Source organism: Heloderma suspectum, chromosome 3 (assembly GCF_057233095.1).
Source record: "Heloderma suspectum isolate Gila_16-S chromosome 3, 16-S_ref, whole genome shotgun sequence".
Lineage (NCBI taxonomy): Eukaryota > Metazoa > Chordata > Lepidosauria > Squamata > Helodermatidae > Heloderma > Heloderma suspectum.
The window spans coordinates 281,167,402-281,192,884 of NC_139460.1; the positions used below are offsets into that span (position 1 = coordinate 281,167,402).

The 25,483-nt window shown below is 43.4% G+C and overlaps 1 protein-coding gene across 1 annotated transcript in view; it reads left to right on the top strand.

Moving 5' to 3' along the window:
* SGPP2 (sphingosine-1-phosphate phosphatase 2) overlaps window positions 1-25,483 on the top strand; it is a 58,420-nt gene that overhangs the window by 21,151 nt on the left and 11,786 nt on the right. The window contains exons 3-4 of the mRNA XM_084847112.1: window positions 20,718-20,897; window positions 22,429-22,518. Coding sequence (XP_084703238.1) covers window positions 20,718-20,897; window positions 22,429-22,518 — 270 coding nt within the window. The remainder of the gene's footprint in view (window positions 1-20,717; window positions 20,898-22,428; window positions 22,519-25,483) is intronic.

The window sequence follows — 25,483 nt, forward strand, 5'->3', positions numbered from 1 at the left end:
CAACAAGGCTGAATGGCTGGTTGTCCAGTGCCACCATCTCACCGACGCAGTTCGTTGATCTGGTCGGGTGCTGGAAACCTCCACCTTGTGGCCCCATGCGTCCCCCACCCCATCTCCTCCATAGTGGCCTGCCTAAGCCTCTTGGGGGTGGGTGACAGGAGAGCTTGCAGGAGCTCCAGCACCTCCATCCTTCTGTTTGCTCCTGCTGCCCAGCTGCTGGGACCTAGGGGCCTGTTCCCCGAGCAAAACCGATTGGTGCTGTCTCCTTAAGTGCAGGCACAAGCTACTGGTGGCATAGTGCCCTGGCTGCCCCCCCCCCTGCTCAGACATGCCTTGCAGTGGCAGCAGACAGCAGTGCTGGGATCCGCTCCCACCTCAAAGTGGTCCCATACCATGCTGCCCTGCTGTTTCTGTAGAGACAAAGACTGCCTGCCTTGAGTCTTGGGGGTCACCACACAAGCAGGACGAACAATGGAAGAGGGGTCAGGTGCTGGGGACTGAGCTTCTGCCTACTGCTCGTCCTCCCCCACAGTCTAGAGGATCTCCTTCTCTTGACCCTCCACCATGCTAAGGACATCTGACGCCTCTGATGTGATGTCCGTCAGCGGGCTCCCCTCTCCCACGACATAAGGAGGAGATGCTGGTCCTCCTTCCAGGGCACTGCTACCAGCACCTCACTCTGCCAGGCTGCTGCTGCCTCCTGGAAAAGTGACCTCCAGACACTGGTCTCAGTGGCATCCAGCTGCTGCTGCCGCCGAAGGGCAGGACATAATAAAGGAACTGGGGGCGAGCCAGCCTGCCTGCTGGTGCTGCTAGTCCCACCAGCGCTTTGCCCTCGCCCTTCTCTGTCCCTTCCAAGAGCAGCAGCACAGGTGCTTATGCCCCTTTGCTCCACGATACAGTGTCAGCGTACTGCTTTGCCCACTGAAATGTGGATCCTTCGCCAGTGCCTGGCCACTGCAAGCTGCTTCGCTTATTGTTTGAGTACTCAGCTCAGCTGCGCTCACGCAGCAGCACACACAGAGAGGCACGCGCGCACACAAGCAACAGAAAGAAGTATAATGGAAAAACTACCTGAAAAAGCCACAGGGCGGGGAAACGGGAGTAACTGCGCTAAGCATAACAGAAGAGAAAAGGGGGGAGGGGTTTGTTTGTTTTTAAATAGAGAGATAAGTTTGAAAAAGGGGAAAGGGAAGGAAGGATGTGGAAGGGAGGCAAAGATCAAGGAAGGAAGGAAACTAAAACTTAACAACTAGAAGATTTTTTTGTAGCTTCTTTAAAGACAAGAGTGAATAAAGATTGAATAAAAGAGGAAAGATTGAGGAAGAAGGAAGGATTTGGGAAGGCTCAGTAAGCTCAAGTACACACACAGTAAGCTCAAGATGCACACACAATTCGAAAAGCTCTCCTCTCTCCTACCAACTCTCTCTCAGCTGAAATGACAAACAAAGCAGAAAATCTCTCCTGATGATCTCAATCCCTCCTCCACTGCTGTGATTGGAGGCTAGGTTACAAGTTCAGCCCTATTGGCAGCTGTAGATGTCACTCTTAACAGCTCAGTTCACCCCTCCTAATTCCTCCACTCCCTCTCCCTACTCATCCATCTCCCAGACAGGCTGACTGGGCATTTCCGAAGCACTAAGGCGGTGGAACGAAGCGCCTCGGAGCCCCCCCCCATCTGCTTCGGAACCCCTCATGACACTTTGGACCTGCTTTGCCTAGGATTCAGGGTTCGGCTCTGAGACGGTGCACAGCCCTAATTTTTACGTTCCGTCCCAAACAAGCAGATGTGCTATGGGATGTCCCCTTGCTCTTCTCCCCACTATGCTCCAGGGGGTCCCCCAATCCTCTGGAACATATATGTTGGGTTCAAGGGGTCAGCGAGGGGAGGGGGAATCAGTTCTGCCAGCGGTTTCTGTTCAGCTGGTGGATGGACAGCCTTGGTTACAACTCTACAAAAAAAAAGAGGTGTAATGGAGATTGGATTGTAATAAATACATATAGAATTTCAAGTGTGCAAAATAATAATCCCTATCTCACTTAGGCTGCAATCCTATACTCACTTACCTGGAAGTAAGCCCACAGAATACAATGGAGCTTACTTCTGTATAGATATGTGTAGGATTGCACTGTTGTTTGTCCAACAGCCCTATTACAGAGGTCATCCCTTATTTACAAACATTGATCTGAAGCTGAGAATGGGTAAGACTGACCAATTCAAACTTTGAAGCCCAGACCAAAAGATTCTAATGTGCAGAATCTGCATTTGTATTCTCAAGTCCGCACTGTTGACCTGTTTGGGAAAGGAAGGGCAGACCTCCATTCAACCTCCCTCCCCCAATCTCTCTTTTTAATAGATGGTTGATCAGTGCTGTCAAAGCTGATGGCTCAAACCATCTATTGGATGCTCTGCATGCAATCCCAATCCAGCAACTGGAACTGTGCGCAAAGCCCTGATTTCCAGATGTGGATGCCCAGCCATACAAACTGTATGGATGACACCCCTGTGCCCTATTTCTAACCCACCAGGGAATATTGGCATGGTAGCCTGCATTCGTGCTCAGACCTCCTTTACCAGACTGGGGCAATAAGACACATGGCACAGAACTCCTGGACCATCTTATCACTTCAGTTTTCACCCATGTTGATGCTTGTTTGAGCTTGCACCTCTCTGCGATGCTATTCACCACATGCTTTCAAACAAGCACTTGGCAACATGAAAACTGAAATGGTGCCGCCACAGGGGAGGATCATACCACCTCAATGACAGACAGTTTAAATTGGCCCTCATGTATACACCATAGCGGGATCTGAACAGAAACAAGATAATCTGGAGTATTAAGTTCTAATATTAGCTCTGATTGGTTACACTGGCTCCCTCTCACTGGTGATTTTAGGCCTTTTAATTTTTCACTGCTTTTCAGCATTGGACACCTAAATATCTGGGATAATGGAGAAGCAGAGAGGAGTGATGGCAGTGAGTTCCCCCCACCCCTCTATGTATTATCTCTTGTGCTTCAAAATTTATATTCATGCTTATGTTTTGAAAATTGTCTGATATATTCTTGACGTAAAATTACTTGTATCTGTATATGTGTGTAGTGGTGACCTCTGCTGGAGCCAGGTGGATACTACTCAAAGTGGCTAAAGTGATGGCTAAAGTTGACATTTGTTATGAACATTCCATGTGGAGCAGTACTCCACATTATCCCCCCACCCCTCGCGTGCACATGCACGTGCATACACAGTAATTTGGATTCTTCTTGGAATAGAATAGATCGGAAGGAAAAACAACGCTTGCTCTGTTACTTCAGACAACATCTCTGTACTCACAGAGTGTTTATCTTAGGGAGGAAAAACCATCTTTTTAATGTTCTGTGTGCTGGAGATATTAAATCAGTCTATGAAATCAGTGGTGCTGCCTGGATTAAGGGCATCCTGGGTAGGGATGTTGGAGAATCCATTTGGGTGATGGAGCTCATTAAGCTTCCCTTGGTTCCTCCCCACCCCACTCCGGATTTTAGTCTGTTTTCCACCATTTTCCAGTTGTGCAAATTTCGGACAGAATTTGTGCAAATTACACAAATTGCAACTACAATTTGTGCACATCTCTATTTGTGCAAATAAAAAAATATGGAAAAAGTTCCCAGATTTGGGGGGAAACCCATGGCTCAGCCCACAAATGCAAGCCAAGTTGGGCACACTGGGGAACTCCGTCAAGCCAAAAACTGAACAGATTTCCTGGCAACAGACATCCCTAGTCCTCCAGCTCCCCACCCCAATACTCCTTGGCATTTGTTCCACCAACATCCCTTGCCAGGCAGTGGCAGAACCAGCAGCATCTTCTGCTGGCTCTTTTTTTAAAAAAAACAACTTACAGAAGAGGTTGGCCACCTTGTGAAGTGAAGCTAAAGTCACGCCTGGCATCTTGGTTTTCCCAGAGGCTTCACTCCACAGTGTACCTAATGTCTTCTATAATTAGGGTGAGGGCAGGGGGAGTTGTTGTGGTGATTGCATATGGGGGCTCATGATCCATCCCTAGCAGTGCCACAGTATGAAATAGTTTTTCCAGGCTGGGTCCTACATTCAGAATTGTCCATCTTAACCGAAGAATACAGGGTCGGTTACCTTGTTCACTCAGCTGAAATATACAGGGCGCCAAACTCAGCATGGGAGGGAATCGTTTTGAATGGCCACTTCTGATGATTGAAAATTATAATGTTTCTGGAATTAACAAACAGTGAATCTGTAGGTTACTTAGGTATACAACTTTCCATATTGCTTGACATTCCAGAGCAGACCAAAAATTAGAAGTGTGTCACTTTAGGCCCTAGGAGAAAGCTTAGAAAGACAATACTGAATGTCTTCCAATATCTCCCCTTCCACTAACAACTCGGTTGTGTCCTGTTTGAGGTATGTCTTGAAAACCTCCAAACCACCAGTTTTTTCATATGTTTCGAAAGAGAGCTTCAGCCATTGGGCGGTACAGAAATGAATGAATGAATGAATGAATGAATGTTACATTGGTCATTCAATTCTACTACATTCTTGGAACATGAATGGATTTAGGAGGTTTTTCTTCATGGGAAATTTGAGTCCTGACCAAGAGGGCTTAATAAAATTAATCACCACTGCAGTTTTCCAGCTATAAACTTGGTATTCCGTGTTGCATTTCTTTGACTTCATTGACTTGCCTGGAAGACAGAAAACAGTAAAAACTTTCATCGGACTAACTTAGATTGGTGTAGAAATATATAGACTTTGACAGTTTGACAGTACTCTTTCCCCTTGATGCTTTAAGGGTGCAATGCTATGCATATTTACACAGAAAAGAAGTCCTACAACTCCCAGCATACCTGGCGGAGGAATGCTGGGAGGTGAAGGTCTAAACATGCATAGGATTGCACCTTAAATGGTATTTTGTGTCAAAATTTTAGCCGCTCTTAACAGTCTGGGAATTGTTATGATTTGGGTAAAAATAAGATAGCTTTCCTATTCTTCTTCTTCTCCCCCGCCCCCCATTTTAATGGGGGAAGAAGAAATCAGGTTCTGAAGGATCTACGATTTGGGGAAAACTAAAAGCAAACTGATCAAACAACTCTTTAAAACCAGGTGGCCTAAAACATATGCAAGTTGGATCAGTCTGTGGCCCCAGAGTTCCGTTGGACATTCTTGAGTTGGGTTGAGGAGAGGGTGTAAGAAAGCAGGTTGCCACTGCTACTGCCAGATCATAATAGGCAGCGCAGAGAACACATCTTTTTATTCAAAGCATGCTTTTAACATCTGTGGTGGAAAGGAGTGCTTCATAGTATTTATGACTTTTATACAGATGATTGAGCTACTTACATATAAATTATTCTGCACAGTGGTCCAAACACTTGAACAGGAATTGCTTTATAGCATTACAGATATACACAGGCAGGCAATGCTAATCCTGTGACACCTGCAACAAACATATTAAAGGGCTGAGCCTGAACAGTGTGGACTTTGCCAAGGGAGTGGCTGATGCAAACTGATAGATTATGCAAAATCAGGATGCCTGGCAGTGCCTAACTGAGAACTTCAGAGTGGCTGAACACATTTATTTTTCCCTGAAGACCAGAGTCTCCAAAGTTTTTATACTGAGTTTACTAGGAATTTCATGATTGATCTCATTGTCATTGTTGCATGCATCTGTTCAGAATCCTCAGGATTTCACCCCCAAATGAATGCCTGTTTTTAATAGGTTGAGAGTCTGAGGCTCTCTGCCTTTTGGTTTAAAGTAAAACTGTTGCAACTGTCTCGATAGCAGAGGAGCCTTGATACAAAGAGGCTGGCTGACAAGAACCAAAACACCAAGGATGACAATATAATTAAGTATTATAAAATGGGATACAAAATAGGAACAGTTAAAATGTTTATAGTATAAAAGGACCGCACTAATGTACAGGAATGTTGAAAATAATCATGGTACATAGTTCATATTAAAATAAAATTAAAAACCTGGGCTAATACAATTCCTACCAAATAAGAGTTAATAAATGTATGCAGAAAACTCTCAAGTCCACATGGGCTGCTGGTCACAGAACCTGTTTCTACATCAGGAGCCAAATTTTAAGTGAACCCTAGGTTGCAAGTATTTACAATGGGTGTATCCAATGTTTGCCTAACTTAAAGTCCCATTCATTTCAATGTTTTACTCTAAGTAGGACTAACATTGGATACAACCCTTGATTTCCCCAGAGGGCCTCTAGGCCCCAGGTAAATCAAAATCCCAGGTGCAACTGCAGCTTCTCTTCACAGTATGTCCAACCTCTTCTGTAACTTGCTTCTCAGGGTGTCCTGCCCTCATAAGGAAGCTCACAATACTACAAAAGCATGAACATACAATTACAATTAACACATACCAGTAGCAGCAGCAGCTAATGATTTTCAAGCATGAAATGCAGACTTGGAACAAGAGCTTTCAAGGTTTGTTTGTTTTTTAAATCCAGCAGTGATGAAGCCATGTATCTTTCTGGGGAGAGAAGGTGTGGGGACACCACTGAGAAAGCCCCCTCTCTAATACCCAACAGCCTAATGGCTTTTGCTGGTGGGCCAAAGAATATGGCCTCCAATGCTGATCTTAATGCTTGGGCAGGCTCATACACAATCACCAGTGCATGATAGATCCTTCCATTTCTCAGTAAGTGGTAACTGGTGCCAAGCTCTTCTTGTAGACAATATTTAAATTCTGTAGTTTTTGAGAACTCTTAGAAACAAGGGGCCAGAGCATGAGGTTTCCACAAATAGTAATCTTCACAGTGCAATTGAATGTTGCAATAGAAAAGCTTCTCACAAACGTGAGAGTGTCAAAACACAGCTTCCTCAAGGAACCAAAGGACCAGTAGTTTCTTAGGTTCTTGATAACTCTATGCAGTAGTTCTTTTTAAAAACAAACACATGTGCGTGTTCTGATTTTACATCTCAGTTTAAAATATTTAATTCTGTTTGTTATCTCTGGGGTGTTTCATTTCTTTGGGATTTAGAGAAATCCTGACATCATGTGGTCACTTTAATTATATGCAGCCACAAAAGGGATTCTCACAGCCTTGGAGCGCTAGTCAGCAAATGCACTTGGCTCCAAAGCCCAGACTGTTGAAAAAAGAGGAGGGCCAGAATTGCTGGAGTAAATATTTTTTTATATTATTGTATTTATTTGTAGCATTTTTATCCTGTTCCTCAGCCAAAGAGGCTCCCAGAGCAGTTTACAAACAATAAAAACAAAACAGGCTGTGCCTGCAGACTTACAATTAAAAAAAATACACAAAAGGAAAAAGGGATGGGGAGGGAAGAGAAGAGAAGAGAAAAAAAGCAAGTGGACTTTCAGCAGGCCCAGTGGAATGGCCCTCCTTGCCATCTCCTCTCCCTGTGCTGCAACCTGCTAGAATGGCTGCCGTTGAGGGAGGAGCCACATTCCAATGAGAAGCAGCACTGAAGCAGGTATGATGGTCCAATTGAGTATTAGATAATGGCAACTGGTCAAAGAAGGAGGAGCTTACTTCAAAGGGATAAAGAATGGGACTATTAGAAATGTGCCTTTGGCAGAGACCAAAAATGGAGTCAGTATGGGGTGTCTACTATCTGGGATCCAGGAACCAAAGCTGAAAAGTCTCTTGATTCAAAGAGAGGTTCTGCCATTGAAGCTCTTTTGCAGTGAGGAAGAAAGGGATGATTTGGAGTTTTTGTTTTACTTTTTGAAGCGTAAGCTGCCTTCCTGGAAGAGTTGAGGTGGCTTACCAAATGCTCATCAACACACCAGTATAATTTTAACAACACTTTCTGTTCCATATAAACCGCAATGGCAAAACCAGCGGCTAGTTGGCAGCAGACAGAGCAACCCGTCCTTTCCCAGCTTGGCCCCCTCCAGATGTGCTGGACTGCAACTGCCATAACTCCCAGCCAGCATAGCCAGTGGGAAATGGCTATGGGCCATGTTGGCTGGGTATTATGGAAGTTGTAGTCCAATACATCTGAGGGGTCCAGGTTGGAAAGGCTGGACCAGCCCAACCAACCAGCCAGTCTGCCTTCCAAGGCCAAGCACAGAAGAATGAGAAATGTGGAAAGTGTGTGTGTGTGTGTTTATAGGCTATCTTAAAAATTATTTTCAAGACTATTCTAAATGAATGCTGGTGATTCAGCAGCACCCTAATTAAGCAATTTAGAGAGAACATAAATGTCTACATGCTGATGTCTTCTGTTTCAGTAAATGCTTCTCTCTGAAATTAGGCCCACTGCCAAGTAGAAAAGCCTCTGTACTGAAAGCTGCATTTGAACTTGGACTAATTGGTTAAGAGCCCATAATTTGGTACTGTGTAGGCAAAGGAGGAGGTTGGGTGTGTTGCTTCATAGCTTGGACTTGAAATCTGAGGCAAAGTAATTCCTTGCACAGATTTCAAATTAAGTATTTTGTAATTGGTATGTGTGAGAGAATAAAATGAAAGGTACAACCCGCATTTTATGTGAACTAATAAAACTGTTTTTGTATACATGGTGGGGGCAAGAAGGCGGGGTTGTTGTTTTTTTATATTCTAATAAGTGTTTTCAGTTGTGTTCTGTGGAGGTTGCTTCTAGTGGAAGGAGGCCAAAATATTCCTGCCTCCTTCCACTAGAAGCAACCTCCACAGAACACAACTGAAAACACTTATTAGAATATAAAAAAACAAACAACCCCCCCTTCTTGCCCCCACCATGTATACAAAAACAGTTTTATTAGTTCACTAATAAAATATTCCTGCAGTTGATGAAAACAAACTCTCTCCCTCCACACTCGCTCGCTCTCTCTCTCTCTCTCTCTCACACACACACACACTTCACTGCCTTCCTTCTGTTTAAGCATTGGCTTACTCCTTTTCTGCTTTTGACTTTCTTAAAATGGGGTGCCCAGACCTGGACACAGTAATCCAAATGTGGCCTGACTAATGCAGAACAGAGCAGAACTATTACTTCCTGTGATGTGGACACTATGCTTATTTTTTTGTACCTAAATGCAAGACTTTACATTTATCTCCGTTGAATCTCATCTTGTTAGATCAGGCCCAGTGTTCCAGCCTGTCCAGATCATTTTGAATCTTGATGCTGTCTTCTGTGGTGTTGGCTGTTGCACTTAGCTTCATGTCATCTGCAAATTTGATAAGCGTCCCCTCTACAGCTTCAGCCAAGTCATTTATAAAAAATGTTGAACACAGGGCCTTGGACAGAGCCTGGCAGCACTCCACTCGAGACCGCCCCCTTCCAGGAGGATGCCAAGCCATCAATTAGCACTCGTTGAGTATGGTTGCTCAAACAGCTGCAGATCTACCTAACTGAAGCATTGTCCAACCCACTATTTATTTATTGCATTTATATCCTTTTTTCCTCTTGCAAGGAACCCAAGGCAGCTTACACTGTCTTTCTCCTCTCCATTTTATCCTCACAACAATAACCCTGTGTGGAGGGTTGGGCTAAGAGTTTGTGACTGGCCCAAAGTCACCCAGTGAGCTTCCATGGCCGAGTGAGGCCTAGACCCGGATCTCCTGGCTCCCAGTCCAGTGCTCTAGCCACTACCGCTAGTGTTGGTTTATGCTAGTGCAACATCACTAGTACTGGACCACTATTGGATACTACCCTGTGTGTGTGTAAGTAAGTAATAGTAAATCAGTTTGCATCCTGTAAGCATAGACATGTTTGACTTTCTCCAGGAAATCCCTGCACCCCCATCCAAAGATGGTTCACCTCTGTTCACTCACATGTCTGGCTTGGGTGACTTGCTAGTTGCCATAATAAGATAATCTTCATATCTTGGGTGTTATGAGTGATAGCTGTAAAAATATCCCAGTTGTAGACTTTACTAGGTAAATCTTGGGCTACATACCAAATTTCAGTTCCCTGTCTTGTGTGGAAGTACTCCAACAATTTTGAGACCCCTATGAGTGAGTATGGGAGTCTAAAATATATGTGAAGAAACTTAAAAGCTTCATGTGGGTCTGAAAGCGTTAGGAAGCATTCCTCCGTATTTGTGTTGGCAGAGGAAAGAGATGTGATGCCTTAGAACATAGTTCAGTTTAGCATTATTGCAGCTGATTACCTTTGTTTGTCCAATCTCTATGAAAACTCATATTCTTCCTCCTACCTCCATATATATACTTTGACCACACCATTTCATACCATGCCCTTCTCTAAGCTTCTAGTCGCTTATTTACCCACAACACTGCTTGCTCTTTGAACTTGAACTGCAGCTTTCTCTTGGAAATGAAGGAGTTAAAACAAACTCTAAAAATAAACTGACAAAGTATTATGAGGTGTGTTTTACTTCAGTTTTCCAAACACCACACAGAATTAGTCATGCTTCTCCCTTCAACCTTCATGAGTCACACAACTTAATCCCCATGCATTGGGTTGAAATTGTCAGCCCAGCTATCTCGCACCATCCATTATGTTTCCATTTTGTTGCTTCAGTAATGGAAAGGAGAGCTCTAAAATCATTTTCTACATTGCAAGACAGAAAGTGCTTTAATAAATGCATACATAAACATGACATAAGCTTAAAAAAACTAATCATTTAAAATTTTAGTTGCTTTTTAAAACAAACAAAAACTCTTGCTGTTGGTTGGCAGGACTTGAGGTCTGTACTGAAATAAAGAACACCCTCATTTTTATTTTAAGAAAATAAAATAAACCAGAGCTGAAATGAATGAAGCTTCAAATGCCAGCTGTAAATCAAAATGACTTTGAGAAACAAAATAAGATGTTCCATAAGTAGAAAAGCACCATTGGGCCTGATAACATGTCCAATTCTTATTTCCCACCTCCTTTTCCACAAGGGAAAAGAGCTTTAATGTTTTGACTTGTAGGGGGATTTACTGGGCATCAGTTGATTCAAAAGAGAGTTGGGATTTCTTTTTAATTTTATTTAAAAAATCTGTGCAGAAACTATTTTTTGTTTTGATAATTGCTTGCAAAATCATGTTGATTATCCTCTTTTTTAAAAATAGACATTTTGTTCCTTTAAACTCTCTTACATTGGGATGAATAGTAACTTCCGGTGAAATAAGTGTTCTATGTGTACTGACATATATGTGTGTAGAGCTCTTTGGTGCAAGGGGACATGCTGAGTGGCGCAGGTTCCCTTCCTTGCACAGAGGTGCATAGGACTGCAGAACATATAGGCAGTGGTGTAGTGGTAAATTTTGAGATGCAAGCACTCATCGTGACAGTCCCCACAGCCACACCTCCAAGGAGAGTCCAAACTAGCAGGCAGCTGTGTTGGTCCACATCAACAAACCAGTTCTAGGTGTCTTCACCTGCTACAAGCAGGTCTTTTGTAAAGCTACTGGGTCTTAATTGCCCATTCAAGACCAAGCCGCCCCGAGGTATTTTAATTAAAACAAGGAACAATATATTGTTGCTTGGAAAAATTCATTTTCCCTGAGCTACTGTGAGGATTGCAGCTAAGCTCAGAGGAAACGGAATTCTGAGGGGGGTGGCAGATGATGTCAGTGTCCCTGCTAATGAAAAAAAAGTGCCGCATCCCTGAGAGGCTTGATTCCACTACACAGGTTCGTTGGCAGCAGGGTGTCAGACCAGCCCATGCAACTCTCTGTCCCCTTCACCTGTGCTTTTAGTGGGTGTGGGGGTACATTTGAACCATAATGGCATCGGAACAGAAAATGCTAAAGCAAAGGCTTGCTGCTCACTAAGGGGTGTAAACTGGGGTTTTGCACTCTTTGGGGCATCAGCTTTGCACTCTTGGGTGTGCACCCAGATAGAGGATGTGGCTCGTCACGCTCACGTTATCACCAGCTCCATAATCAGACAGCCCTTGCCAGCCAATTTAGTCCACTTCTTAAGCGTGCTGCACAATTTCATGTTTAACTTCCAATTACTTGTCTTCAAGCATTCCGCACTCCTGTCCTGAACAAGAACAGTTACTTTTTTGTTGAGTGAAACCCATTTGTAAAAGTGTAGCAAAAGTGATGACAGCATAGCATGCACAAGAAAAGTCACTTTTCCCCAAATCTCCAGATGTGAGCTGCTGATAAAAGACCCAGTTAGCCTTTTGCTATGATCTTGACCTTGTGACCCAACCAGTGAGTTTAATTACTACAGGCACTATCTGTCACTAGATGTTCTTCATGGCCATCAAAGGAATTGTAGCGCTTCTGAAGCGAGTGATTCATTGAAGGCAAAAGCTGCAGTCCTCTAGTCTCAAATCCTGATTTTTAGGGGAGTTCTTGAGCAATTCTGTTGCCTTCACTGGTGTATGAATGAGAGTATCCTGGGAAGGCAGTTTGGAGATGGTAAACTCTGATGCTGTAGTTTTCTTTGGGTTGGTACCACCCTGTCGTAGGTGTCTTCAGGAACTTTTCCAGGGGATGGAGGAAGCTTCATAATGATTTGTGATTGTAATTTGCTTGTGTAGTGTGCACTGTTACAACACATCTCTGCATTTTCCTCATGTGCCTGCACGTGTTTTGTTGCTTAGAGTCACATTGTATGACATTTAGGGTGCAATCGTATGCATATTTAGACAGAAAAAGAATCCTACAACTCCCAGCATTCCCCAGCTAGCCATGCTGGCTGGGGAATGCTGAAAATGGTAGGATTTTTTTCTGTCTTAACATGCATAAGATTGCACCCCTAAAAACTTACTCAGAGTGACAGAAACTCCTGGGAATTTGATGCCACTAGTGCAGAAAAGTGTTTATAGCCAAGCTTCACACAAGTTCCAAATCATGAGTTCCAACAAAACTTTATTTGGTGTGAAGGATATTTGAAAAACTAACAAGAAGCGGGGAGGAACATATGCACAAACACACAACAGCAGTCCTAGGAATGTCGTATCGGATACTGTATGGCATCACTGACCCCTTCTCTTGCCCCCCCCAACTCTAGATACCCCATGTTTCCAGCATTGTTTAACAGCTTCATAGAATATTTTAAACGATGTGAACTTAAAGGAGCTGCTTAAAGGCCGTAAAGAACTGGTGGGGCTTTCTCACTTCTGAAAGGCTAGAGAATTAAGTGCAAAAGGGCAGAAGGAATCTTGAAATAAAAGCAGGAAATGATATGAAATTTAAACTGGAGGGACTTCCTGGAGCATGGTGAGAGGCAAAAAAGGAGAGATTTGTGCAGCCCTATATTCGGGAGAGAAGAGATGAGAGGGAGGGAGAACAAACTCAAATCCCACAGATAGGAAACCATTTATAATCTTGCAACAAGATGCGGTAGCCCCAGTCCTTCCTGCTTTTATGTCTTTAATAATCCAGTTCAGCAAGGTTTGCCATATCTTTGCTCAAGGCTACTGTCAAGAAATTAAGTTCATAAAGGTGGAGCTCATTTTCTTTGTCAAGGTAAAAGAAAATGCTGGTTGGGTTTATAATGCTTCCTGCTGTGGTTTTAGAACAGCCTTCCCCAACCTGGTGCCCTGCAGGTGTGTTGGAGGGCACCATGCTGGCAGGGAATGGTTGGGGGTTGTAGTCCAATACGTCTGGAGGACGTTAGGTTGTGGAAAGGCTGCTTTAGAATATTTTGCCATCCTCATTTATGATGCATTGTTTTAGCATTGTTGTTAATTCTAAGTTGCTGCTTTTGAATACTTTTGAAGTTATTTGTATTCATATTTTAATGCATGTTTTGTTTTGTTTTGACTTTGTGCCTTGGGCATCTCTCAAAGAAAGGGAGGGGAATAAGATGTTTAGAATAAATATAATAAATGTTTCCTGTGGAGTTGAGTGAATTGGAAAGAAATCAGCTAATGCATTGCACAGAGTTCCAAGCTACCGTGAAATGTGGTTGATGAGTGGGTCTCTGCAGAGAAACAAGGCACACGGGGATGTCTCTCCTGATATGCTCTGTCTCTCTGCAGAATGGGGCTCTCAGCAGCCCAGCAAACAGCTGTCTTTGTACCAGTGTGAAAGAACTGCTGGATTCAGTCTGAGTGGGTTGTCCTTCCTGGGAGGAACCAGGAAGTGGTTGAGGACAACACCCACTGCCTCTGACCTGAGGAGAGAGAGGCCACAGCCTGAGAGAACTCTGTGGAAAAGGCTTTGTTTAAATAAAACTTAGGTTTGTTTGGCAGGCATAGTCTGAGTCTGTGGGGTTGTTGTTGTTGTTCAGTCATTCAGTCATGTCCGACTCTTCGTGACCCCATGGACCATAGCACGCCAGGCCTTCCTGTCCTGCACTCTCTCCCGGAGCGTGCTCAAGTTCATATTCATTGCATCGGTGATGCTATCTAGCCATCTCATCCTCTGCCGTCCCCTTATCCTTTTGCCTTCAGTCTTTCTCAGCATCAGGGTCTTTTCCAGAGAGTTTTCTCTTCGCATTAGGTGGCCAAAATATTTGAGCTTCAGCTTCAGTATCTGTCCTTCCAATGAGCACTCAGGGTTGATTTCCTTTAGGATGGACTGATTTGACCTCCTTGCAGTCCAGGGGACTCGTAAGAGTCTTCTCCAGCACCACAGTTCGAAAGCATCAATTCTTTGGCACTCAGCCTTCCTTATAGTCCAGCTCTCACAGCCATACGTTGCTACTGGGAAAACCATAGCTTTGATTATACGAACCTCTGTCGGCAAGGTGATGTCTCTGCTTCTTACTATGCTGTCTAGGTTTATCATAGCTTTCCTGCCAAGGAGCAAGCGTCTTAATTTCATGGCTACAGTCACCGTCTGCAATGCTCTTGGAGCCCAAGAAAATAAAATCTGTCACTGCTTCCATTTCTTCCCCTTCTATATGCCAGGTAGTGATGGGGACAGAGGCCATGATCTTCGTTTTTTTAATGCTGAGTTTCAAACCAGCTTTTGCACTCTCCACTTTCACCCTCAACAAGAGGCTCTTTAGATTCTCTTCGCTTTCTGCCATTAGAGTGGTATCGTCTGCATATCTGAGGTTGTTGATAATTCTCCCAGCAATCTTAATTCCGACCTGTGATTCATCCAACCCGGCATTTCTCATGATGTACTCTGCATATAAATTAAATAAGCGGGGCGACAATATACAGCCTTGTCGTACTCCTTTCCCAATTTTGAACCAATCGGTTGTTCCATGTCCGGTTCTTACTGTTGCTTCTTGACCCTCGTACAGGTTTCTCAGGAGACAGGTAAGGTGGTCTGGTACTCCCATCTCTTTAAGAATTTGCCACAGTTTGTTGTGATCCACACAATCAAAGGCTTTAGTGTAGTCAATGAAGCAGAAATAGACATTTTTCTGGAATTCTCTTGCTTTCTCCATGATCCAGCAAATGTTGGATCTCTAGTTCCTCTGCCTCTTCAAAACCCAGCTTGTACTTCCGGTAGTTCTCAGTTCACATACTGCTGAACCCTAGCTTGTAGGATTTTGAGCATAACCTCGCTGGCATGTGAAATGAGCGCAATTGTACCGTAATTTGAACACTCTTTGGCATTGCCCTTCTTTGGAATTGGAATGTAAACTGACCTTTTCCAGTCTTGTGGTCACTGTTGAGTGTTCCAAATTTGTTGGCATATTGAGTGCAGCACTTTAACAGCATCATCTTTTAGGATCTTAAATAGCTCAGCTGGAATACTGTCATCTCCGCTAGCTTTGTTTAATTAGTAATGCTTCCTAAGGCCCACTTGACTTCACTCTCGAGGATATCCGGCTCAAGTTCAGTGACCATCAGTATCAGTATCATGGCTATCAGGGACATTAAGATCTTTCCTGTATAGTTCTTCTGTGTATTCTTTCCACCTCTTCTTAATCTCATCTGCTTCTGTTAGGTCCCTGAATTCTTTGTCCTTTATCATCCCACCAACTTTGAAACAGTCAAGAACTCAATTCTGCTGAGAAACACAGCACATGCTTGGATTTTGGAGGTGATGGGCAGATTCTGTAAGGCTCCAGTGTGGCCAATACAGCCCTGGATGTTGACCACCCCTGAGCTACAGCCTTTAGTAGGTTGGGGGGGAACCCTCTCTCTAGAACAGGAGTAGACATCCTGGTGCCCTCCAGATAGGCAAAATCATTGTATGCTAACCATGTAAAAATAAGTATGATGTAGGGCAGCCTTCTGCAAGGCACCAGGTTGTGGAAGGCTGATGCAGGGCTTCATGGGCAGGAAAGGATGTCTTGCCTTTTAATTTGCCTTCTTTTCAAGCTAAGTATGCCAGTAAACAGGGGCATTATTAGAAGAGGGCCCACCTGGGCACAGGCCCTGGATCTTTCTTGAGCTGTGCCCCGGATCTTTTGAGCTGTCCTAATTGCCGTTTTTTTACATTTTCCCATTGACTTGCACTGGAAAACAAAAATGGGCATAGCCTTTTGAGTTTGTATGATAAATACATCAAATACGGAGGCTTCGTAGCCCCCGTGCAGCTGAGTGCATATGCCAAATTTCAGGCAGTTAGGTCCAATGGATTTTGTGCTAATCGCAGGTAAAATTTGCTATTTTCAAGAAAATGTGGCAAAGCAAAGAGCTGTATTTGTGTGTGTGTGTGTGTGTGTGCTTCCACATACGTGCATGGAATTTGGGGACCTGGCAGCCCCTATAGAGATGACTGAGCCTGCCAAAGTCCAGACAGTTAGGTCTAGTGGCTTTTGTGCAAGCCACAGGTAAAATTTGCTTTTTCCAAGAAAATCTGTCAAAGTAAAGAGCTAAAAAAAATTGTGCTTCCAGATAATTTCATGGAATTTGGAGACCTGGCAGGCCTTATGGAGCTGACTGAACCTACCAAATTTCAGACAGTTAGGTCCAGTGGCTTTTGCGCTAGCCATGTGTAAAGTTTCTTTTTCTCAAAGTCTAAAAAGTAAAAACTGTCAAGCCATCCAGGGGATTAGAGATCCTAATCAGAAGGGGTTTAACATGACCATTAGGAGGTCACTATCCCTAATCTCTGGTGTAGGGTTGTTGATGTTTTGAGGTGCTAAAAACCTCCCTCCCCCTACTTTTCGGCTCTTACATGCCCAGTGTTGGGAGCTTGCCTGCAATGAAATTTTGAAGAGGGAGAAGGAAGGGAAGAAAGAGCTCCATGTGAAATACTGGTATTTCACACTGCATCTGATTTTACTGCCCCAAACTGGAACTTTTGGCTTCTGCAGAAGTTTAGTAGCTCCAGTACAGCAAAGGATCCAGTCAGTCTCCACAAACTTCTTTCTTCCCCTCCGCTTTCATAGAATCATATCATAGAATAGTTAGGGTTGGAAGGGGCCTACAAGGCCATCGAGTCCAACCCCCTGCTCAACGCAGGAATCCAAGTCAGAGCATCCCTAACATATGGCTGTCCAGCCTCGTCTTGAATGCCTCCAGTGTGGGAGAGCCCACCACCTCCCTAGGGAATTGGTTCCATTGTCATATTGCTCTAACAGTCAAGAAGTTTTTCCTGATGTTCAGCCGGAATCTGGCTTCCTCTAATTTGAGCCCATTATTCTGTGTCCTGCATTCTGGGATGATCGAGAAGAAATCCTGGCCTTCCTCTCTGTGACTTTAATTTCTCCTAAATAGCTGTAGGACTCAAATAATCCCAAAGGGTGGGTTAGGACTATGTGGCATCATGATCGAGAAACTGCTGGGGCTTTTAAATAGGTTCTACAGTTTTAAAAAAAGCTAGAAAAAGCCCTCAGCCACCTCACCTCATAAAGTTCATTTAAGTACATGGAATCCTCACAAACCCTCCACAGCCTCCTAAATTCCTCTGAAGTACTACCTCTCTGAAAGGAGCCACTTGGCTTAGGGAATTCTCTCTACTTCCCACCCCTGCGCACATTTCCAGTCACCATTCTTCTTTTCTTCTCCCCTCCCCTCCCCTCCCCTCCCCTATCCTGTTCTTTCTTTCTTTCTTTCTTTCTTTCTTTCTTTCTTTCTTTCTTTCTCTTCTTTATTCCGCCCAGAGCATATCTTGGGGAATTCTTAAGAAGAATTCTCTTTGGCGGGCAAGAGAAGTTCTGAACTGTATTTGACTTTATACAAACAGACAAGGGGGTTGATTTTTCTCCTTTTCCTCACTCAAGTCTTTGAGAAGAGTGGGTTCACATGGTCACAGAGAAACAAATCTGGGGCTGTTTTGTTCGTCAGTTGCCATTATCCAGCAATAGGAAGGGCTGTAGCTCAGTGGCAGAGCACATACTTGGCATGCAGAAAGTCCCAGGTTCAATCTCCAGCATCTCCAGATAGGGCTACGAAAGAATCCTGCCTGAAACTTTGGAGATCAGCTGCTGCCAGTCAGTGTCAACAATTCTGCGCTAGGTGGATCCAGGGTCTGACTCAGTATAAGGCAGTTTTCTATGTTCCTATGAACAGAAAGCTTTAATTTAAAAAATAGGAGTTTTTGGTTTGTTTTTTAAGTGGAGGGGAGATAAATATTGCTAATTTACGCAATTCTATGTATGCCTACTGAGAAGTCCCATTATGTTTAATGAGGCTTACCCTCAGGAAAGTGTGCATAGGATTCCAGAACAAGTTACTTTTGCAGGGAGGTTTGCACCTTGATGTTCTGCATGTTTACTCAGAAATAAGTCCTGAGTTGTGAGCATGGTACTTACTGCAAGCTTAATACAGTACCTACCCAATTCCATCTAATGAATTGACTACCCTTTCAGCTCAGTCTTATACATGTTTTGTCATTTGTGGCTTTGGGGGGGGGGGTTGCATGAACTCTAGCTTCAGTGGTGAGGGAAAGGCACTTAGTACATGCTCAGAGTTTCTCCATAACTTAGCCCTAGTTTTGAAAACAGACTCATTGGCTGAATCCTGGTGAGGTCTTGGCACAAAGGAAGTTATGGGGAGGAAGTTACAATGAGAGCTTGTGCATAACAAGGAGGAGGTAGAGGAGAGTTGCACAAAACAAGACATCTGTTTTGATGAAGAGTTGTTGGAGGATGGTAGGATGGGGAGGGATGGTTGCATGCATGGGGGAAATAGAATTGGTAGGGGGAGAATGTAAGTGCTCAGTGGTGAAAGAAAAATATTCTGCACATGCTCAGAGGCACTCTCTATTTAAGAACATAGGAAGAGCTGTGCTGCATCAGACCAAGGTCCATCTGGTCCAGCATTCTATTCACACAGTGGCCAACCAGATGCCCATAGGAAACCCATAAGCAGGACATGAATGCAATAGTGCCTTCCCACCCATGTTCACCTGCTGCTAACGTTGGTGAAATGTAAATAAATTCTAGTCATTCTAAATTTGCACACATGTATATCCTTCAGAAACTTTGCAGGTTTCTTGCCTGGGGAACACCTCTAATGACCGGTGCATCTTCATACAGATTTACCCAAAAACTATTGGGGAAGGGGTGAATGGAAGGGAGAGCAAATCACTCCCTCCCCCAAATTGGAGAACTCCCCTTCCACATGAACTGCTGCACCTGTCCTTCTGAAACTTTGCTGGTTTCTTACTTAGGGACAACTCTAGGCTGTCTGTAATTTTCAGAACAATGTTCCACAAAGAACATAGGGAGATAAGTATGTCCTCTTTTGGAGACCTCAAAATGTCAAGGCCACCCTTGCACAAAAACCCTTGTGGCTATCATTCTGAAATTTGGCAGACATGATCTCCTCTGATGGGGCAATGAATCCTAAAATTTCTATCCACTTCTTCCAAGTAATAAAAATGTTATTGGCAATTCCCTTTAAAAGGGAATATAAACCCTGCACCTATTTTTTTTTTCTGACATTGGGCAGGTGTAATCTCCTTCTAGGAAATTATCTGAAATTATCATCCAGTTCTGACCGAGAGAAAAAAGTCACTTTTTTTTTTCTAATTTCCCATGGTAGTCAACAGGAAGCACAAAGACTCATTTTTCCAAACCTGGACTCAGGTTTGGTGCTGAGCTGAAGTGGTCTGACCACAAATTGGCCCAAGCAGGATGTTTTCTGAAATGCTGAATCAGGGTCTGAGTTGAAGTGGGGTGGGGTGGTCAGTGCACACTTCTTATGTATGTAATCTATACACACACACAAACACACCACACACACACACACACACACACATTAGACGTGTGCTTAGACTCGGAAATATGTGTGTCTGTGTGTGCGCGCGCGTGTGCAAATTTGTGTTATGGGCCTGTGCCCCGGATCTTTTAAGAACCTACCAACGCCCCTGCCAGTAAATGAGAGTGCATAGGCAGCTAAAGTGTTTTGATTGTGTACTAGCGGGGAAACACCTGCACTGAAGGCAAACACTTGGTTTATGTTTTGTCCTTCCTAGGATACTGTTCTGCAGGATTAACAGACTTGGCAAAACATAGTACAATTGCTTGCTGGTGCAGCGGGGAACATCTAAGCCAGGCTTCCCCAGCCTGGCACTCTCCAGATATTTTGGACGTCAACTCCCAGCCAGCATGGTCAACAGCCAGGAATCTTGGGAGTTGTAGTGCAAAACATCTGGAGGGCACCCAGTTGGGGGAAGCTGGTCTAAAAGTAGAGCCAGTGCAGAATAGTGGTTAGAATCCAGCCGCAAAGCTTTACTGGGTGACCTTGGGCCAGTCCTGTTTCTCAGCCTAACCCATTTCACAGGGTGATTGTGACCATAAGGTGGGTGGGCAGCATGCAGGTGGCCCTGAGCTCTCTGGAGGAAGGCCAGGCTTAAAAAATAAAATAAAACGTAACAAAGCTAGCAATTGTTGATCTCAAGTGTTTGTTGTATCCAAGAATCAGTCTGAGACTTGATAGGCAGGTGAGAGTCTTTTCTCTCCCCTCTGTACCCCCTGCCTTGAGCTCCTTTGGGGCAAATGTAAATATAAATGTATCTGTTTGCTCTCTCTAGGTGGTTATGTACATTGGCCAAGTCTCCAAGGATCTTCTGAAGTGGCCTCGCCCTTGTTCGCCACCTGTTGTCAAGCTAGAAAAAAGGACATCTGCAGAATATGGGATGCCGTCCACACATGCAATGGCAGCAACCGCCATCTCTTTTAATTTTGTTGCTGTGACTGTGAGCCAGTACAAGGTAGGCCTAAATAGCCTCGTGTCGCCTCCCTAAACGATTGAACTCTCCCTGTCCAGGACTTAAGAATGGCTCCAGCTCTAGGTATTGCGGGCCCAGCACTGTGTCAGTTTTCTCTCCTTTCCCTCACTGTCTCAGGCAGAATTGCCCAAGTGATCTTTCTGCACAGGAGCAGCTCTGACAATCTGGTCATGTGGCATGCCCCAAATGCCTGTGTCTTGCTCAGCCTGCAGCCACATTTGCCATCCTAAGGGTGGTGGTGGGGGGACATTATGATCATGTTATTTGCAATCCCTTTCCTGGTGAATTTGCCTCCTCTAGTGATCTGACTCTTTCAATGACTCTTTCACTCAGACAGAGGGGGAGTTTGTTCCCAGGAATGTATAGCCAAAGTTGACCCTCATAGTCATTTATGTAAAGTTAGACTATTTTGTCCCAGCATGTATCACTATCCCAGAGCTCTGAAGGCCTGGAGGAACAACAGAAAAAAAATTGTGTGGGGGGCAGGGAGGCAACTCAGAAAAAATCCTGTTTTTCTCCAAATTTTTCAAAAATCCATTCCTCTCCCTACTTTTTTTTCTAGGCCTTCACATCGCTACACTAGGCACTTATGCACTTTGGCTCTTATCTGCTGTTCTGCTTTATAGTCATCCATTTTGAGGAGATTCTTTTGGAGCTTTTCAGTCAGCTTTAAAGTTTCTGCACTGAATGATTTAATGCCTTCTTTAACTGTGGCTGTCTTCACTACCCATCACTTGACTCCAGATATTTATGAAAGAGTCAATTGCACTGGTCCAAATACAGGGCTGGGAAGAGTCCATTCCCCTCCAAACACACACACACACACACACACACACACACACTTCTCACCCTCTCTTCTTTCCCTTCTTCTCTTTCTCCCTTCTCTTGTCTCTCCCTCTCTTCTCTCCCTTCTCCTCTCTTCCAGTGGTGGCTCCAATTTCAGTGGGGTTGTGGAGGCACCAGCCTCCAATGCTCCCTTCTACAGAGGGCTAGGGAAGAGTCTATTCCCCTTCCTGCTACACTTCTATTATATCCACTGCTACTTCTTCTTTCTCCTTCACTTTGATCTATGTGAGTCTTTAAATACAGTTGGTTGACTCCAGATTTATTCATATTTGGAAGAGACGATTGAAATCAGTGGGATTTACATTGGTCACGACTACCTTAAGCACCACTGATTACTTAGTCTAACTATGACTAAGTCTGGAACCAACTCAGCATAACTCTGATCCTTGCATCTCTGGGACCCAGTCCCAGCTGTGCAGCCTGAAGACTTTGGAAAGGATAAAGACTTCAGGAATGAAATTATTCTAAGGACAGTACCATAAGCACCTCAATTGCTAAATATGTTACTCCCAGGTGTATTATTCTAATTCACAGAACTTCTGATATCCCAGAACTGACTTGATTCTAAATCTTCCAAATGGATGGGCCCTTGGTAAAAGTCTGGTGCCTACTTGATTATATGGTAGATGTGATTTGCCACTGATGTCCCCCCCACTTATGTTCACAGTATCCACTTGAACTCGGCCTGATAGGAGCTATTTTATTTTCAACCCTGGTATGTCTCAGCAGAATTTACATGGGAATGCACACATTGCTGGTAAGGTCTCTCCCTGCTATATTGGTGCATGCAACTATGTATTAATTTCTCTTTTTAATCCTGAAGCATAAATATGAATCAAAACACATAATGCTAGAAAATGCTAGAAAATAACATAAAGCCCCCCTTCCAAAATCACACATAATTACACTTCCAGCTACAACCCATTTGTCATCCGTTTTCTGTCATTTCTGTCCTGCCCCGCCCACACCAAGGCTATCCACATAAATGAAACTCCCTGCTTGAACATCCTGAACATTAAAATAGTTTTTCTCTCTCCTCCCTGCCATCCTTCCAAACTTGAGCATGCTTCTTTAGGGATCACCTGTAAGTAGGTGGCCTTTGGGGCAAAGCTTGCTGACTTGATGGAATGATGGTCTTTTTTTCCCCCCTTTGCCCATGGCTGCCAAGTACTTCAGGAGATTGGGAAGGGTAGCAACAACTGGATGGTTTGCTTGCTGGTGGAATGCATCATCTTTGCTCCTAGTATAACTAAAATTAGCCCCTAATTCAGCCTTTCCCAGCCTGGTACCCTCCAGATGTGTTGGACTATAACTCAAATCATTTCATGCTAACATGATGGGAATTGCAGTCCCAACACATTGGGAGGGCACCAGTTGGTCAAGGCTGCCCTAACATCTGTACTTATAAATAAGCAGATTGTAAAAATAAAATCTCAACACAACAATCTCAGGCAGTAGTCCTCATGATTTCTGCACAGTTTTGTATGTGTTGTCTTTCTTCATCACAGAAGGGCAAAGAAAACTTTAATTTTAAATACAGACAGAGAAGACTGCTCTTGTTGGCCCTCCTGGTCCTGTTCTCATGAGATTTTCTTCTGTTGTTATGTTCTGTGTAACATAATTTCATTACCCTGTTTTATGCTTCTTAATGATTATTGGTACTTATGGAAAACACAAAAAACACATACAGGCAGTGAAGCCACCTTCACTTCTTGTTTACCTAAATATAGCACAGATCTGTTTGTTGAACATTAGGCCTAATGTAAGTTATATAATGAGAAGAGATGTATGGCAATTTGAACCATACCACTTGCTGATTAAATACCACAAGCATCCGAAATAGTTACTGTGGCAAATGACTACATTTTGCTTGTTTATTGGTCATGATCAGGGGTAAATGTCTTGACCCTTAGTAGATCAAAACAGTAGCTTAAAAGGGCGGATATCTCCTGTCTAAATCTAATTAATGACCCAAAGTCAGCAAGTAAAAATTCAATCTGCATATTTCCTTCAGTAATCAATGATAATAAAATACTTTTCCAAATTCAGATTTGGTTGGTGGTAGTGAAGAGTGAAGCCTTTGTTGACTCCCTTGAATCAGGGACGGGGTGGGGGGAGTCCCCGCTTTCCAAGAGATTGAATTATAGTTCTGTGAGGATTTTTTTCAATTCTCAAAGTTAATTAAAGATGAAGCAGCAATAAATCTTCTGCAGTTTAAATGTATTTGAATGAATTCGGTTATCTGTATCTAACACAGAAGTCTCGACTCTGGTTTTCTCCAGAAGCTTTGCTGATTCTTTTGCTAGTTCCCTGTTTTTTCAGTAGACCCATACTTCCTCTGACACCTAGTACTGCGAGCCCTATCTGGTGTGTCATCTTTAAACACAGCATGTTGGTAAAAGATCTTTTCTCTTTCAGTCCAACATACCTCACAGGTTTGATGTTGTGAGGATAAAATGAAGAAGAGGAGGATTATGTATGCTGCCTTGGGTTCCTTGGAGGAAAAAAAGCAGGATATAAATGAAATAAATAAATAATTTAGATTATAAAAATTATTTTATATAATTTATATAATATATATATTATATCCTTCAAGGAGGCAGGGACTATCCCATCCCATCCCTCAAAGAGGTATTTATTGCCTCTGAGGTCCATATCTCCAACCTAACCGTGGCAGATTAAAATAACCAGAATGAGCAAGAATCAAGGGAACACATCACAGGCTTGGACTTCCAAGCTGTCTGTTCAGGCCCACATCCTCAGGTGCTGGGTACAAGCTTTAACAACACTATATCCTTTTGCCTGGAGGCCACTTTTTCTAATCCACACTTATTAATCCCATTTAATCCAGGACAAATCGCATTTTCCAAGAAAGATGTGTGAGCAGGATATTAGATGCCTGTTTGCTCTTGTCTGTAGATCTTTCTGTAAATTCCACATTGATTTCCAGTTTTGACGTAGCTTTTTCTTCCATGGGAATAGTGCTAAAAACACTCTTGTGGAGGAATCTAATTAATTATTTTTAACTACTTACATCAAATAACATTATACTTTAAAAAGTTGAGTCCAACATTTCTTCATCTAATCTGGCACAGATGCAGTCCTTGCAGTTTAAATCCATCGTATTCTCTAGAGATGAATGACTAGGTTTGTACTAGTGGGCAGCTTTCTGGTGCTACCTAAAAACAGCTGCCACTTCTTGATTTTTGAGCACTCTTTCCTCTCCAATTCTCCATCAAGTCTTAGAAAGTATGTCTGAATATTTTGAGGATAATTACAATCATTTCACAGTTTGAATAAGGCTATGTAAGGTAACATGAAACAATGTAGTATAGTCCAGGCCCATTAAAAGGTGGAAAGAATCAGTCTCACTTCCCTCATTGGATGTTGATCTGTTGCCTTAAGTTGGTGGGGTGAGCTATAAACTCAGTCATGTCAGTTTCTTTTAATTTTCTGACTGTTATCCAAGAAAATTGCCATGTTCATAGTAGTTGATAGAGTTGGAAATGACCATGAAGATCATCTAGCCCACCCCCTATTAAATGCAAGGTCTGCAATGCAGGATGCAGCTACTGGTGGCCATGCAGCTCCTGTTTAAATACCTCCAGTGAAGGAGAACCCATCACCTTCCAAGGTAGTCTATTATTCTACTGCCAAACAACTCTCACAGTTAGGGAGCATCTCCTAAGGTTTAGCCAAAATTTGCTTCACTGTGTCTTCCA